Genomic DNA, 18,333 nt, shown 5'->3' with positions numbered 1-18,333 from the left:
CGGGAATCGAAGGACGGACCTCTGGAATACCGGCCCAGTGTGCAGAACCACTACACCACGAAGACACGCTAGGTGTGGTGGTGTATTTAATTATGGCAAAGCACACTAGGGCTATTTGCCTAAGGGGAGGGATGTCTTCGTGGAGGACTTTCTAAGGGAAACTGGCTCGTATACACGTTACACGTGGGGAAAACCACGAAAACACCCATGCAGCCAGCCCGTTCGCGGAATTCGAACCTCGGATCGCACTACCAGGGTTCAGCGACTTTACCGCTCGGCCGCTAGTGGGCCGAAGACACGCTAGGAAAGCGGGAGAAATACCTTATATTACTTCTCTTTTTAAAGGCCGACTTTTTTTTAAGGGGATCCAATCACTAAATCCTGGGTGTGGATATACCTCATCCAACACCTTTTTAGTTCGGGCGCCACTGTAGAGACATCAGGATTTTTTTGGGAAGCCGTAGAGATGAAAAATTAGCAACCGCCTTCGCCGTGAATCGAACCACGGACCTCTGAAATACCGGCCCAGCGTACAGAACTATTACACCACGAAGGCACGCTAGGAAAGCGGGAGAAATACCTCATAAGGAAAATTTTTTTCCTCTAATTACAGGACAGAAAATGTTTTTCAATCGCGCGATCTGTTATTGATGTTGAATTACAGTCGTGCGATAATTTCGCAGTAAAGATACATCTCTGATGACTATCCAAGATTCTAGAAACTTTGGTCTTATATAGAGATGGTCGTCTTATAGAAATAATGCTTAATATCAATATTTATTTATAATCTCAGAACTATTGGTCACTTTCAGAAGTGGTCGTTTGAGAGGCGATATTCTATATATTTATTTACTGATACTCTCAGATTCCAAAATTGTTTATATTCTCAGAAATATTGGACGGAAGGTGGTCGTCCCATACATGAAAAATTTTACATTTCATTAAAAATGAATTCGGCATTATTTAACTATTTCCTTATTAATTAATTAATTAGATAAAGAAAAAATTAGGAAATAGTACTGTTTATTACGGAATAATGTAGGAAGTTCTACAGAACTATATTCTTTCGCGTCATTGCACATTGTATCCGGCAAACTACTAGTTCCTCGTATTCTTCCGCAAATCCGTAAACATGTGTCTGATTTGAAACGAAATCCAAAATGGCTGACCATGAGGTTAACTTGTATGGATATTTTTTGTTGCATGAAAGGTAAGTTCAGTTGCAATACTTGTATGTTTACTTTTTTTGCTTTTCGAATTTATGTTATTTATGTCATTTTGACAGTTAAATGTTTCACAGCTTTATGAATTGTTACCATTCTGTCGTGAATTACGTGTATCTCAATGGCTGGCTGTTTTTTCAAATATCTAATTTGCCCTGCTATCCAAATGTTTATGACTGAATTTTTTTTAGTCTAGTTTATGTATTCAGTTTCAAAATAATATGTGTGATCAGATTGCTTATTATTTTATTGCAGCAATAAATTTATGTTAAATAGTTTGAACAATTGTATAAAAATAAGAGTTTGCATTGTTTTGTCCAAAATATGTATGGTTGAAACATTATCTTAATCTAGTTTGTAATTCAAGTTTTTTTGGGGGTACTGTTCTGTTATTGGGACCAGAATCGGAAATGTATGAACCTGTGTTCGTAAGTATGTACATAGATGTGTATATGTAGACACACAAACATACAAATATACAAGCATACATAAATACAATTCTGAACCCGGTCCTGATAACCGAAAAGTACCTTTTTTTAATCTTTTTTGAATATTTTATAAAAGGATTAAGCATTTTTCAAACTGCATATCATTTTAAGATTCGACTTGCAGGAAGACAAAATATGGTCATTCAATCAAATGCTTATGATTGCTTTTAATATTTTCTCATAAATATTGTTTGCATTTTTATTGTATTTTAGATACTTTAGTTATGTAAAATGAACATTAGAATACAGTCAAAAGTCGTTAATCCGGACTCGTCGGGACTTCGGCGATTCCGGATTATCGATTTTTCCGGATTATAGATCATCAGTTTAAATCTCGTAAGATGGCATGCAGAAATTCTAAAATTAAAAATATGAAACCGTAATTTATGAAATAAAGAACAATTATGATCTAAAGGGTATCAAAATTTGCAAAAAGAAAAAGCTTAATATTTATTTGTTTACTTTATTAAACTTTTCTTTCAATGTAAGTTGTTTAAGTTTTGCTTCGTTTCATGTGATAATACTTTCTCTTTAATTCTATTAAACAGACATAATTTCTTGTTCAGTTACAAAGTTCCGCCGTTCAAGTCCTATAATTGCTGTGTCAAGAACACCGACTAATTTGTCAATCGAAATTTTTTTGTTTTCAATAACCTCTGTCACTTTTCTTCGCTATCGGAAGCGAATTATAATGACGAGGAACTTGTTTTAAATCATATCAAAGACGGAGCATATCGAGATGAAATACTACATTTGGTAAGGAATTATAAGCCAAATAAAATAAAAACATCTGCGCTGAAGATAAGGATAGTGCTGACAAATCAACTTCCAATTCATTACGCGCCCGCCGCCGAGCAGCGTGAAATTGATAAACAGATTTCGGATTTCAAAACATACTTTCGCTTTAGATCCTTTACATATTAACAAATATATATCGGAAATTCTATTTGATATAATCGAAAGTTTAAGCTTACTTTTATAAAATTGCTCTTACAGTCTGCAAAAAATAATAAGCCGGATGCAATTCGAAAATTAAGGAACAACGCAATCATCAACATTAACTGAAATAGATAATTATTTAGCTTATACGTCCATTATACATAAAATGCGCACGCGAAAACGTATTCTGCACTTGCGCACACTCATATGCGCAGTCGTAAAAGGTCTTACGCGCACGCGTGAACGCCTCTGCGCATGTGTCAACGCGGCGCATGCGCAGAAAGTTTTTAGTTTGGATGTCCGGATTATAGATCATTCCGAATTATGGGTTTCCGAATTAACAACTTTTGACTGTATTAGGAAAGCTGAAGAATATGAATAGCTACCATAATACATGTATTTTTTCATGGAGCCCATTGTTTTAGAAACCAATGCACCATTATTATATGCTGGCTTATTTTATAGTTATATGCAGTTTAATTTTATGTTCATGTTACTGTAGTATTGTCATTATAATAAAAGTATTGATAATTTTTGTTGAATCTTGCAAGTTGGCTAACATTCAGAATTATTACTACCGAATTTTACTGATAGGTTTTTTCGAGTTGATATAATCTGTCTGATAAATAAAATAAACTGGTGTTTAAATTATATGCATTTCTCTTAATGTTTCATTGAAAGTGAGATGGAAATATAAATGCTATCCAGAAAAGTGAATTCTTTTTGCCTGAAATAACAAACTGTACTAAATGATTAATGTTTATATCATTTTAGAATAAATATTAAAGTTTCTCCCCCTTCTCTTCTTTGATTTTGAAATAATTTATAATAAAATAATATATGCATAAGTGTAATTAATGTAAAGTGTCATTCAATAATATAATTTATTTTTACTGATATTTTTATATTTCTTATCTGGGTTTTCTTTTGGTGTTAGAAGGAGGAAAAGACTGTAATGTTTTAATTAAGGAAATAATTAAAACATTACAGTCTTTTAAAATAACACAGTTACAGTAATGTTTATTGAAGCAATCAGTACTGTGTGATTGCCAGTGATTGAATAATGTTAAAATGCATTGTTCATAAGGAAATTTGCTTATCTTTGTGTTATAGATTTTATTTTGACACAAGCTGAAATTTGAATTATTGGAAGCACTTTGAAAACCCGAATTATTTCCTGAATCATTAATCAAACCAATATATAACATACAAATTTTCATACAAAATTATTTCTTTGAGCATATTATAAAGAGCTCATTTAATTTTATTATTTGTACTAATTTTAGACAAAAGTAGCATGTAACAGTTAAAGATTTATTGAAGCCTACTTGTTACTTGTGGTAACAAAGAAGTGTGAAAGATATTGCCACATTAGCGAACATGACGATCATTGATGCTTAGTTTAGTAATTTAATAATATATTGAGAAATGCTGGGAACTTTCAGAAGTAAACATTTCGGAAATGATGGGCTTGATAAGAAATTTACATGGTTTTATTATTTATTCTTTAGTTAAGAATGGATTTTAGATGTTCATGTGAAAGAATTCTGTTTAATTATATGTGAAAGAATTGTTAAAGTTTGGCATTTAAAAAAATGAATTAATAATATGTAATTATCTTTTTATTATACATATATTACTATATATTTCTAATGCGCTATGTAAATGTCAGTGCTAAACAATTGAGATACTATTGTCAGGGCAATCTTTTCTTATACATGAAAAATTCTGATACTTTCTTATCATCTGCCCTCACAGCTTCAACTTATGCTAAAACAGCAAGAGTATGCACACGATAATAGCAAACTATGAATATGCATACCACACACATGTATTTACATGCTTTATATTTAATCTTTATTTCTGAATAGTATTCCATTGGATGAAAAATATGTGAATATTGACCCAATGTATATATTTTTGTGTGTGTGCATCCTAAAATTTCTTGTTTCTTATAAAGTGCTTATTTGAATTATTACTTGTGAACAGAGCAGTAGATATGAACCATAAACTAACCATTTTGCCAATTTTCACAGCTTTGCAGATAGTCAGAAGGCACCAAAATTTGTAATAATGTTAAGTTTAAATGATGTTCTAAACTTCTGTGTTAATTTTTCTATTCTATTAATTCTATTACTGTGTTATCAAACTTTCTGCAGGAATTTCAACTGGTTAAGATGTTATTACCATGTGGAGAAGAATTTGGTTTTCAAGCTAGAAAAAATTGCAGCTGAAGGATTTTGTAGAAGGTCAGTCAAACTGGTTTTAGTTAATTATAATTTAATTTTGGGTGAAGAATTCTCAAATTTATTTATCATAAGTGTCTAAAGGTCTTCTAAATTAAATTCTGCTTGTTTTTGAAATTTTTCATGACATTCATTCTTTGATTATTATTATTATTATTATTATTATTATTTTAATTTACTAACTTATAACCAGGCACATAATGTTGCATTTAATGCCATACCTTAAATATTGTAAAATGTTAAAATAATACATTTCACTTAAAAATGTGGTTGTGACAGTAAATTTTCTGTTACGTTTAATCATATCTATAAACATCATTATTGGTATACATCATTTTTCAATAATCTGTATATTATTTTGTGCATTTCTTTTACATCCAAGATCTGGCATATGACTTGCTTTTCAAACTGATAACATGGTGTAATAATGTAATCTAATGGTTAAAGTTTACTATGGAATGGGCCAAATTTAATAAATTATTCTTTGATAGAAATTTATTCATGTGTTCAGTGTGTCTCATCTCTTTAAATTGCTAAAGTAAATTTTATGTACTTGCATTTAGGAATTTTGACTGTATCAGAGTAATTTTGTTTCAGTTATTATAACATGCAAGGGAAAAAATTCATTCATAGCTCCGTATTTAAAATTAGTTAATTAAAGTCCTTAATAAAGAGGGACGTTTTGTTGTTTTTAATGTTGATAGAGTTTAATTCAAAAATATGCCACATTAAGGGTTACTTTTTAACCTAATTTAAAATTTTCATTACTTTAACATGTCCAATAATTGTTATTTTAACTCCGATATTGTAATAATATCAAAATTCCTTACTTTTTGATAGGTAATCCAAATGTAAAACAAGAAAAGAAAAAATTAAAATCTAGAAGTATATTTATTTCACACCTCTAACAAATAAAAACAACACAAGCACTTTTTACTGTCTATCTGCATAGTGTGGCATGTCCCGTAAGACTGAGATTTGTATGGTCAAATCCATGTTTCAGTTAAAGGAAAATGCATGCACAGTCTTCTGATTTTCCCTTCGATTAAGGATTCTGTATACACTAGCATAAGAAATATATTAGTTAATGCAGTGTTATACATCAATATTTATAGACAATTATTGTGGCTATGTTTATTATAATTTTGTTCACTGTAATGGCTGGAGTGCCTAAACCATCATGCTGTGTAAACAGAACTCAATCTTCATCTCTGCATACTGCTCCACTAGTGTTTAAACCACTGAAATGGTGATTATGGTAGAACATCTTTGGTAAAAATTTACTCTACTGTAACCCTTGGCGAATCGTTTCTTTTTTTTATATCAAGATCGTCACCTGAGAGGATCGGCACCAATTTCAAGGTGGCCGCTACACAAAAACAAACTAAGAAGTACTGTGTGATTAGGCAGACAGACAGAAGAAGACATACACAAACTCTGTGTCCATGTACACATCGACCTATTAAAACAGAGAACTGCACAAACTGGGCATTGTGCACTGCTTAACTTTGTCCATGTACACATTGATCTATTTTCACTTTAAGAAAATCAGAAAGTTAAAAATATCATAGTTACCAGAAAAAATTTGCCACTGTCTTAACACACAGACAACCAAAAATACACAGAGAGGAATAAGTTACCAAAAATACATATTTCCTAACATAAAAACATTAAACAACAAATCTTCTAACAAAAATTAACACACAGAGACAAAAAAATAAATGAAACGTCATTTTTTTAACATACCTTTTTTTTCACATGCATGTTTAGGCTTCCCACCACCATCCTCCAGGTAAGCAATTCAATTAAATTTTTCGTCTCTTAGTCACCTCAGACATACTCAAACGATGGTACCCACACCAAAATAATAAATAGCATGTTCAAAATACAAGACCATACCACTTCCGTGCAACCAAACACAGTAATTGAAAAGAATGGTAAGAACCAAAAACCTGGGACCATACAAAAGGTTTACTATTAAAAAAAGTAGCCCAAAACTAAATTTATCACAGCACGTTGTCAATATTTGCAGAAATAACTCCTTTTTATTGACAAAAAAAAAGTTTTTTTTTTTTTTTTTTTTTTTTTTCCCAAAGGCTACTTTTGCCGACATTATCAACATTAGGGTTACCGAAAAACTTATTTGACGCAATGGGCTTCCACATTTCACAAACAACCAATACCACTTTGCGATTTTTTTTCAGACAGAAACCAAGGTGTACCATACAGTAAAGATTAGCCACATCTTCATTTACTACTGTTACAAGTACTTCTTTGGTAAATTTCTGCGGTTAAATTCAAAAGTTTAAAATTGCATTAACATGATCAGATTCATAGCTAGGGTTTTCAGCGCTCAGGGACAACTGAAGATTTCGTGCCCCCTACTGCTTGCCAAGGATGGAAAACATTTAATTCTAAAATGTTCTAACATCAGTTTGGCGCCCCTTGGATTCTGCACCCGGGGACAGATGCCCCCCTCTAGCTACGCCCCTGATCAGATTTTTTTTTCTGCATGTAGCTAACAATTACTTATGTGTTGTCAGATAAATGTTACCAGATGCAGTTAATTATTTTTTACTTGCCAATCTCATGAGACAAGTTTTTTTTGCTCCTGCAAGACTTTACTTTGTGTTGCAAAATAAATTCATTCTCACTCTTTTTGGACTTGCCTACACATTAAATTTAAAATAGTTTTATGAATAGGTAAGATGTGATTATCATAATTTTGTTTCTCTCTTTATCTTGGCAACTTTATATGTTGATTCAGTATCCAGGTTACCTACCAGTGGCTGATTGATAAAACTGCTCATATGTTCAGCTGGTGGTTTGAGTTTATTTTCTGACATAAAAAATTTTAAAAGGCATCCCCCATGTTTATTTTACTATAATCGAAAAACCAAATAATTGCTACTCTGTTTATAGGTACTAAATGTTAAAATATTTTAAATGCTTCCTTTAATTTGCATTCTAATAGTCATTTGTTTAAATTTAATTATGAATTATATTCACATATAGTAATTGTGAGTGTTTCTTTATTTTAGGTGCTGTGAAAGGCAATGACAGAGATCCAATTTATCAAGAGTTCTTATATACATAAGAATACATGGATATAAGATTGTTTTTCATGAATTCAAATAAAATGTGATAAATTGGATTAATAAAAACTATTTTGAATTTTGAAAAGTGTTTTTCCTCTGTTAATCATAATATAGTGCCATAAATTTCTGAATGTGTTTATTTTTCATCCAAATAAATAGCTTTACAAAAATTTGTCATATTAATAGATATTGCATAATTTAGCATTATTATAAATATTTATTATAGCAGATTTAGCTGAACTACTTTTTTAGTCTCTTTGCAGATGAAGTCACAAAGGTAAGTGGTTAGATATTTTTCTGTATTCCCCATTAAGTAATTTTATCTGGTAAATTACCATTACTTATATACTAAAGGTGAAAGAATAAGCTTTCCTTGAAGATACAAAAATTTGCAGATATTTCAAAAAATTGGTATACGTAAAAAAGTTCTTAAATTGCCACATATGCGAAACTGAAAATGTTATATATGAAATAGTTCAGAAATATAAATATTTTCACTATTTTTTAACTATAATTCACTGCATTTGTTATATATAATCACAGTTTAAGGTAGCAGTGCTTTTCTCACTGTGATTTCTCATGTATTTTGATTCATAAATACACGTACATAAATCCACGTATTTTGGTTTCTCTTTTGAGACCGAATAAAAAATGAACTAAACATTCTCGTTGACATTGAGAGTTGAATAAAAGCTCACCTCAAAATAAAATGAATTAATAAATTTATGGAAAATTTTACATTGCATATATTGAGCAGAAAGAGTAAACTGAATATACTTAATGGAATTAATAATTGGTAGAGTTGATAGCAGAATAAAATGCCTTAATTGCATGGTAAACCGTAGATCTTTTGAAGTTTTTCTATGTTGCGTAAAATGCAGATTTAAATTTTTGATATTGATTGTCATATAAATGGCAATTACTGTTTTATTTTGCTCTGAAATGAATGGTTAGTAATAAAATTCTGGATGAGACAACCTTTAACATGTGCTAGAATTTACAAAGTTTAATTTGGTGCTGATTTCAACTGGTAAATTTCATTTTGCTGAATTTTGCGTAAAATAATACCAATGAACCATTGCAAATTATTTTCAGAACTTTTTTTTTTAATCTAAAAGAGCTATTAGTTTTGAAATGTGACTTCATATCGTCAGTCGTAAACTTGTTTTGCTTTTCATTCAAGTCTTGCCATTTGGCAAAATTTAACATATTTACCTTTAAAATCTAATATATTATTGACTAACAAGTCAAGCTATTTAAAAGCATTACACACAGTTCTTAACAATGCTTTTTTAAATTTTTAATCTGATTGATTTAAAATGCATTTAATTCATGATATATCTAATTGAAAACATTTTAATATTTCTACATAATTACATGATATATTTCTTCATTTTTCAAATATATAGAAGATATATAACTTTCTGGTGTCAGTATCTTATAAAATGTTTTGCTATTTCCACTGCCCCATCTGTATTGATAATCTATGCATTCATAAACTTTTAGCCTCTTTGAGTGACTGCTAAAATCTGAGGCCTTTCAGATTTTTTTTTTTTTTTTTTTTTTTTTTAATTTTGTGAGCAGAAAGATAGAATTTTAGAAGAGCTTCTTGAGTTACCTTTTGAATGATATAAAGAATTGTTAACATAATGTCAAATTTTTACAACTAAATATTAAATATATAAAAAAGCCTGCAGCATTCTCATGTTACGAAAACATATTTATTTATTCTGAGGCTAGGAATTGATTTAGTTTTAAAAATACAATTTATTCCTTTTAACAATTTCCCAACAGTGTCATCAAAACACTATAAATTCCTTACATGTTTTAAAGAAAGATGATTCATTTATGTAAAGATTAATAAATGGGTAATTTTATTATTCAATTTTTAATACAAATTAACTGAAATTAGAAACTGATTTTGTAAAATAATTTAATTATGAATAATTCAATTTGGGGGCTATTGGATGTTTAAAAATGATCAAAAGATTTTTAATATCTTAAAAGCAAAATTTTCAGTTTTAATATTTTGTATTAATAATTCATTTTAATTTCCTTGCTCAGTTTTAATATATTCACAAATTCAGATTTAAAAACAAAATAAGTTGTATAAATATTTTCAACATTTCTGATTTTTCCATAGTAACCATAGGAGAACGATTTGAGACTATCTGTGTAAAAAAAAGTAGGTTTTAGATCATCACACCTTCACATACTTTCACTGGAATTTTCCTCTGTATATATACTGGGATGTGACACTAAGCAGTTGAGAGTATGTATTTAAGAGGTTAAAGGGATATTGTAACTAGTGTTTCAAATCCTGATAACATCCCGTACGCTGTTGGTGGGACGTAGATAGGATGTCCTAAGGATATACTGGGATGTGACATTAAGCGCTCAGGAGGATGAGTTTAGGAGGAAATTGGGATATTACGGGATGTCCTGAGGATGTAGTAAGTAGGACTTTAAATCCTAATAACATCCCATATGCTGTCGATGGGACATAGATAGGATGTTTTTAGGATATAATGGGATGTGCTTAGGAGGTTTGTGGGATGTCCTGAGGATGTAGTAAGTAGGAGTTCACATCCTAATAACATCCCGCACGCTGTCGATGGGACTTGGTTAGGATGTCCTGAGGATATCCCGGGATGTGACATTAAGCACTCGGGAGGAGGTGTTTAGGAGGTTCGCGGGATATTCCGGGATGTCCTGAGGATGTGCGCATATCCCGCGAGCAACATCCTTGGGATATCCCAAGGATGTTTTTGTGCTATGTGGGGCATCGTCGAAATCTCACTTGTTAACCCAAATTGCTCATATATTTTATTACGAATGGTTATAATAATAATTTGTGTTATGTGGTAGACTACTTGATGTTGGAAAGGCAAATGGTTAAAACTGACCATAAATCAGAAATAAGAGTCAGCTGAAAAATAGCTTTAATACCAGTGGTTTAAAAATCTGAATTGATAAAAATCATAAATATTATTAAAATATTTTATTATGATTATATACGATTTTTAATAAAGTTCCTACACATGGTAATTTCTGCGCATGTAACTAAAACTACGCATTTAAATTAATTAATTAAAACTCGAATAAACTTTATACAATGATTTAGTCACTAACCTGCAAATTCACTGACTGTCTACCCCTTCTACCGCCCAGCAGTGAAATGATTAGGGATGTTTGTAATGATAAATAATAATATTACAAACAAGCGGATTGGGAAAATTGGGGGATTGGATGAAGTTGGGTTTTTAAAAATTGTTGGCAACTTTCGATTCTTAAAAGTAAGGCAAATAATCTGCATTGTGTAAGAAAACTTCATATTGAAATACTTTCAAATGTTGCTTATTTCTTTATAGTCTGGGTTATAATTTTGAAATAATATGTTCCCGTGAGAGTTTCCAGTTCAATTGTTCATTACATGCGAGTTTTTAATTACCTCCTCATATCATAAGATGAATTTTTAATGAAATTAAACCTGGCAACGTTAACATATTTCTAATATTAAAGAAATGAGAATTAATTGTGCAAAGAATTCACGGTTTTAAATCAATCAGTATAACGCGCTAGTTCTCAGATGTTGCTGGCGATTTTGAATGTCATTCACAGATTAATTACAAAGCCTGTCATTACTCCCGTAAAGTTTGTCGATGCCTTACATATTTCGCCTTAATTTTTCTCTACGGCGTTGTTGTGTCGTTCAAGCTTTAACTTCTCCCAATTCAAATTAATTAGTTACATTTCGCGGCTCGTAATCACACTTTTCCTTTCCACGATTTTAACTTGTGCTGCCATCTATTGGAATATCGAGAACATAATCTATAATCGTATGAGATGGCGAGAAATATTAATTTTAAAAAATAAACATTAGTGAGTGATAGGATTTAAAAATTTGAAGCATCGCTTTGCAGCTAAATAAACGGTAAAATTAAAATCCAAATAGCGATAAATTGCTTAAGTAAATATCACAATTAAATTTAAGCAAGCGGTTTCCCAAAATAAAAATATTTTAGAAAAATTTCTGCAGAGATGCAAACTAGGTATTTCCTGATACTGACTCAGCATAAATAAAAATTTCATAAATAATCCAACAGATAAAAACCTGAGTATAATTTCTTAAATTCAACAACTCGTAAAAATTATAAATATTATAATAGGTTTTGGAAATTCAGGAAAAAGAAATTTTAATTTGCTATTAAGAATAGTGACTTTATGTCAGTCATCTACCTAATTACTGCAAAACTTGGATTTGGTCTGGTTGCAGTTATCTTTGAAAAATTAGGAACTTGCAAATTCAAATTGTTATCAGAAATAGTACTTACAAAAAAATTTGAAATGTTTCAGATTTTAAATTACGTCCAAAGGGGCGTTTTTTTAACGTTTTGTGTGTTACATTTATTTATTAAATATCATGTTCTTCGCGCTTAAACTATAAATTTCAGTTCAATAGCAATGTCGCAAAATAATTTTAAAATGAGCCTATCTTTAGAATTTCTGATACACAGTTCCGCGCTGGAGATAAAAAGGGTTTTTTTTTTTTTTTTTTTTTTTTTTCCCCTTCCGTAGATTGTTGCTATTGCTCGCTTTCAAATCGTTGAGTTTGTTACTCAAAAATTCGTTAAAGTTTTGCAAAATATGAAATCGATCATAAAACAAATTCCAAATTTCAAATTTGGGCTTCCACATGCCCATATTCGCAGTAGGATTACGCCATTCAAAATTCGATCGCTGTATGTACCGTTGTTTTATCACAATGCGAGAAATATGCATACACTTATGCAGATTTTTCATTGTTTAATTTCTTCAAATATAATACAGGACTCTAACATTGGGTGGCAACAGTTTGAAAAGTGAAACGGACATTTATAGTGATTCAGCGCAAAATCGTAAAACGGAAACAATAGTTCTTCAGGGACAAAGCCCCTTCGGACTAAAAATAACTTTGCTATTTACTTGTAAATACAGCATATGCAATAATGACATTTCAAACGAATGCTTCTTATTAATTCTTTAAGAATGCATTTTACTGAAATCTAAATAACAGTTAAAATGAGAGCATATTTAAAAAACGATATTTTTAATAAATTTTTAATTATAATTTTATTATTTAAAAAGAATAACTTTTTTTAATCTAAGAATTTTTTATATATATGTAAATATTTATTCCTGAAACTGAGAAACAACATTTCCTTTCAAGTTCGTATTTTGTTTATACTTACATAAATTTTCATTAATAGCATTGATTCAGTTTTGCCATCAGAAATTATTGCGTCCAGAAATTGGATATTTGCATTTTTTAGTGTGAAAATCTGTTTCGGTTGATGAAAATCTTTTTTTCTCTCAATATTATTTAATACATAAAATCTAGGAAAATAAATTCTACTAGAACTGATTAACACCATGAAATTATTGAAACCACTTTACGCAAAGAGCACTTAATTTCGCCCTATATTTAAAACAAAGATTTCCAGGAAAAATGCGACAAAGAATTATTTTGCGGCCATTTTATAAAACAATTCTTTCCACTGGTCTTTCAAAATAAAAGTAACTACTAATTAATTTAATTATCGCTTTTAAAATAAATTAGTTCGGTAAACTCTGATGTCGAATTATTATCATGCAATTTGTAGTAGTTTCTCATCTCACTCATAGATGGCAGCACTTCGAAATTTTAAATTTGTTCTAACGGTGTTCCAACAAGAGTGCTTGAAAAATCATATTTGGGAACGATAGTTAGAGATATACTTTATTTAGCGGAACAATTTTTATTCAAAATTCGCATGCACTATGTACAAAAACGGAACTCAGAGCTACCATCTCTTTTCGTTCAATTACTGTAATTTATTGTAAAAGTATATATTAATTTTTTCAAATAATGATTTCTTTGTTGCAGGTCTAATTATAAAAGATTTGATTTATGATCTATTTTAATTAGATCATAAATTAAAGTCAGATAGTTTTTTTAATATTCCACATAGCTTTATTAAGTCTTTCTAATACTGCATATACCTCTTTTTATGTTTCTTTCAGACAAGAAGAAAAATCATCTTGTAAGAGATTATCTGCTATGTCAGTAACAACGCGTGATCCCCTGCGAATTAATTGGTATGTATATAGATTTTTTTTTTAACGAAAACTTTTACTGAATTTTACTTAAGAGTAAATTATGTAATTAGTTCATTTAATGTTTATTCTAAAAATTCATTCAAAAGTTAATTATTTGAAAACAAGTCGATAAGATGTAAAAGCTTTGTTGAATCGGAATTGCATTATAGAATAATATAAAGTAAATATAAAATTATAAATTATAAATATAAAATTATAAATAATAATTTATAATTTTATATTTATAATTTACAATTTTTTATTTATATTATATATTATAAATATAAAATATAAAATTATAAAGTTTCTTAATTCTATAATGTATTAAGAAACTTTATAATTTGTAAGTTCAGTTCAAAATTGTCTTCGAGCTTTCTTTTGTTTCCTGATTATAAAAAGTGTTCAAAAGAAAATGTACGAAAGGCTGTAACAAATAAACCAGCTGAAATTTAAGTATGCCGCTTTGGCATAACCTAACGACGCGATATTAGTGTCCAGCGTGGTTGTGCGCATGCGCAGGCGCCCGCCTTGTGACGCAGACACAAGAAAGCAGTTGTGTCAGTACCTCCTACTGTAGGAGGTAGTGGTTGTGTGCAGTTAGCTGTCTATCTGACACAACCACCATCAGTGATCGCACTTAGTCGGTAATTAGCATAAGACTGTGTACCCTGTGTGTATGCATCACTATAAGTAGCCTTCTGAATTTTTTTTATCATGTGTTTGTAGCAGTCTGTTCTGCCGGCCATCCTACGAAGGGAGCGCATCAGCACTAAATCTCTTCTTCAAGGAGGACAATAATGCTGTGAGGCAACTTTTATAGCTGTAAGGTCAGTAGTCCTCTTTTGCAGCGTAAAAGCAAGAAGTTGTGTGTTCTGCCCAATTGATGAAGCAGTGCGCCTGGGGACATCATGGCGTTGGCATTGCAAAATTTGACGACTATTGGACGAACAGCAAGGTGTTATCAGATTTCTGACTGTCGAAGTGGTTAAACCTGTCGATATTTGGGTGGCCGTATACGGGGATGACTATGTGCCAGACAATTCAGTGAAAAAGTAGACTGCCCGTTTTCGTGAAGACCTGGAGTGTTTGGGTGATGTCCCAAGACCAGGCCAGGCAAACACGGTAATCATGGCCGAACTCATCGACAAGGGTAACGGTCTGGTGAGAAGTGACATCTGAAAGGGAAGCGCTTCAACTCGGACGCCGAGCTGAAGGACACAGTGGAGTACTGGCTCCTGGCACGGCTACAGGAATCCTGGGAAGAGGGAATCCCTCGGCTAGTGAAACAATGGAATAATAGTGCTCAGACCTCTGGTGATTACTTTTGAATGAACACTTGAATATATCCCTAGTGTCATTTCTTAAATTTTCGTTTGAACCCCCCTCATATTTACGATATTATAACTTTTAAGTCAGAATGCATACTCATTAGGTCAGCAGTTCATAAAATAATCTTAAATTTCAAGGAGTATGTAAGCAAATCCAGAGAAAAGTTTCGTGTGTGTCGAAAGAATTGCCGTTTCTAAATGTACACCTGAATATTAGATAATTCTACCATAATACAAGTATAACTGACATCAGCCCGTAAGTACAAAATCGTAAAAGCAATTACCGTATATACCCGCGTATAAGTCGATACCGCGTATAAGTCGACCGCCCCACTTCGACATAAAAAATTCGTAGAAAATAAGAAACCCGCGTATAAGTCGACCCCCCACTTCCGAAATCGATCGAGAAACTTAGAAAAAAAATTTTTAAGTACTACATTTATTCAAAATTATCTGAGAAAAAAATAAATATACGATAAAAAATACCTTGGTAAATAAACAAAATCAAAATCCTTCAACGTCCGATTCATGGTCAGATTCGCCAAACATTTCATAGAACTCTTCTGTCGTCATTGGCTCGTCATCATACATATTGGGATAATTGGGGGAAAATGATCGTATATAGGAACCTTCTAGAATTTGTTCCGGAAAAGTTTCGCGTACGTAAAATCTATCTGCATTTTCCCTTTTTAAAATTTAAAAGAAGTATTCAAAACTGTTCAGTTATTGCGTGGGCTATTTTTTTTTTTTTAATTTTGACGTGTACGCCTGTTAACAAAAGTATTTCATGAATGAACAATAACTATTATAAAGACTTATACGTACGTAAAAACTATCTGCATTTCTCTTTTCTTGGCGTGTTGGCGAAACTTTTTTATTGCTCGATATTGATCGGTTGTTCGGGGACCGAAAATTCTTTGGTTTAATCGAAATTTACTCTAGTTAAAGTATGAAACTCTGTGATTAGTTCGTCACATAATTTTAAGTCATGAAATTACTTCAAGTAAGTGACTTATTTGATAAGTCGTCCAATTTGAGTGCGGGAAGAAAACAACTGCATTATATAAAGAAATTTTTAAACTTCCCCACTTTGAAGTCTTTTTTTTTTTTTTTTTTTTTGGTCCAAAATATCTCGACTTATACGCGGGTATATACGGTAACTTGGTAACTTGAATACAATCTTTAGCTGTAAGCATGAACGGAAGCTTGCCTGTAGCTATGTAAATCACTGCTTGCACATGAACTGTCAGGTCTAGAAGTGGACCTTCAGACAATGCCTCTATTACAACTAACTTTTATTTATCAAAATAGCTGGCACTGGATGCGCTTCTTCCGACAAGATAGAGATATATTCGTGCCAATTTTGCGAAAGTCTTCGTAGATTCTTCGATTTAAGTTTAGATTTAAGATTAAGTTCTTCTCAGATTTAAGAAATCCTCCGAAATTATTTTTTACAACTGTCTCGTTGTTGAATCATTTTAACATCAATAAATGAGTGAAATACAATTTTGTAAAAGAGTCGTAAATTGGCAAACGCTATGGAGGATGAGGAAGCATCTTATAGTGCAAATTACCTGCTTTTCGGATTATTGTTCCTGACAATATGGTTGCGTGTTGTCATGAAGCCGGAAGACTCTTGAACTGTTGTGGTAGTTAGACCAGGCCTCGGTAACCCAGTCACCGAGTGACCCATTTAAGTAACGAAAATAAAATATAATATATAAAAAAATATAAAATCTGAAAGCTATCGGATTTTATATTATTTTATGTACTGTAATATGTAAAATTATATATATATTAAAAAGCTTTCAGAATTTTGTATAAAATCTGAAAGTACGCTGAAAGGGGCTTTCTCTAACGTTCAGTTATCTATTAAATATCATGTTCTGTAGAGACATTAAGTATTTTTGGAAGCAGGCAAGATGAAAAATGAGCAACGCCTTCGCCGGGAATCGAACCTCGTACCTCTGGAATACGCGCCCAGCGTACAGACCACCACGGTGTCCGCCGATAACATCGCGGCAAAAACATCGTGGACGAAAACGTCGCGGAGAAAACAACGCAAGGTGAAAACGTCGTGCTACAAAACATCGTGGGAGAAAACATCGCAAAGAGAAAACATCGCAGTTCTAAAACATCGTGGTACAAAACATCGTCGTAGAAAATAAAGCGGTTCAAAAACATCGCTGTTTAAAAACATCGTCGTCGAAAACATCGTGGTAAAAAATAAAGTATCTACAAATCATCGCATGACGATAACATCGCAGACATGCTTTTTTCAGGTTTTAATAGATGTAAATGGATATTCCCATAATGATTTGTGAGCGCAAGGTGTAAAGAAGGATAAATTTTACTTTCACATATTTTATTAACTAATAAATTTTTGCTGAAAACGTAAGAAGGAAACTTAAGTATAGAAAATTAAATGTAACTTATAGATTATACTTTTCATGAAATATTAACAGTAAATCTTTATAAAATGTTTTATTAATGGCCTTTGTTAGTTAACTATGTCTGTTTAAAATTCTATTAAGTGCTAAAGTTGCATTAATTTTTTATGCTTAAGTTTCCTTTTTATTTTCTCAGCAAAAATGTATTAATTAATAAAAAATATGAAAGTAAAAATTATCCTTCTTTCCATCTTGCGCTCACAAATCATTATGGGAATATCCATTTACACTTATTAAAGCATGCCTGAAAAAAGCATGTCTGCGATGTTATCGTCATGCGATGATTGGTAGATACTTTATTTTTTACCACGATATTTTCGACGACGTTGTTTTTAAACTGCGATGTTTTTGAACCGCTTTATTTTCGACGACGATGTTTTGTACCACGATGTTTTAGAACTGCGATGTTTTCTCCCACGATGTTTTGTAGCATGACGTTTTCGC

General features: G+C 31.4%; 1 protein-coding gene and 1 long non-coding RNA gene across 2 annotated transcripts in view; both read left to right on the top strand.

Moving 5' to 3' along the window:
* The window catches only part of LOC118187353 (corticotropin-releasing hormone receptor 2-like), a 182,707-nt gene that overhangs the window by 131,600 nt on the left and 32,774 nt on the right, over positions 1–18,333 (top strand). Inside the window, exon 9 of the mRNA XM_085810284.1 lies at positions 14,037–14,111. Within this exon, the coding sequence (XP_085666410.1) occupies positions 14,037–14,111 (75 nt within the window). The remainder of the gene's footprint in view (positions 1–14,036; positions 14,112–18,333) is intronic.
* Positions 1,138–8,072, top strand: LOC146998980 (uncharacterized). The gene is made up of 3 exons (XR_015039372.1): positions 1,138–1,210; positions 4,810–4,899; positions 7,938–8,072. It is a non-coding gene; the product is annotated as an uncharacterized LOC146998980 (long non-coding RNA).

Source organism: Stegodyphus dumicola, chromosome 2 (genome assembly GCF_044657685.1).
Source record: "Stegodyphus dumicola isolate Sdum_Otavi_A_Nest chromosome 2, ASM4465768v1".
Lineage (NCBI taxonomy): Eukaryota > Metazoa > Arthropoda > Arachnida > Araneae > Eresidae > Stegodyphus > Stegodyphus dumicola.
This window is presented reverse-complemented; position numbering and strand designations above follow the sequence as displayed.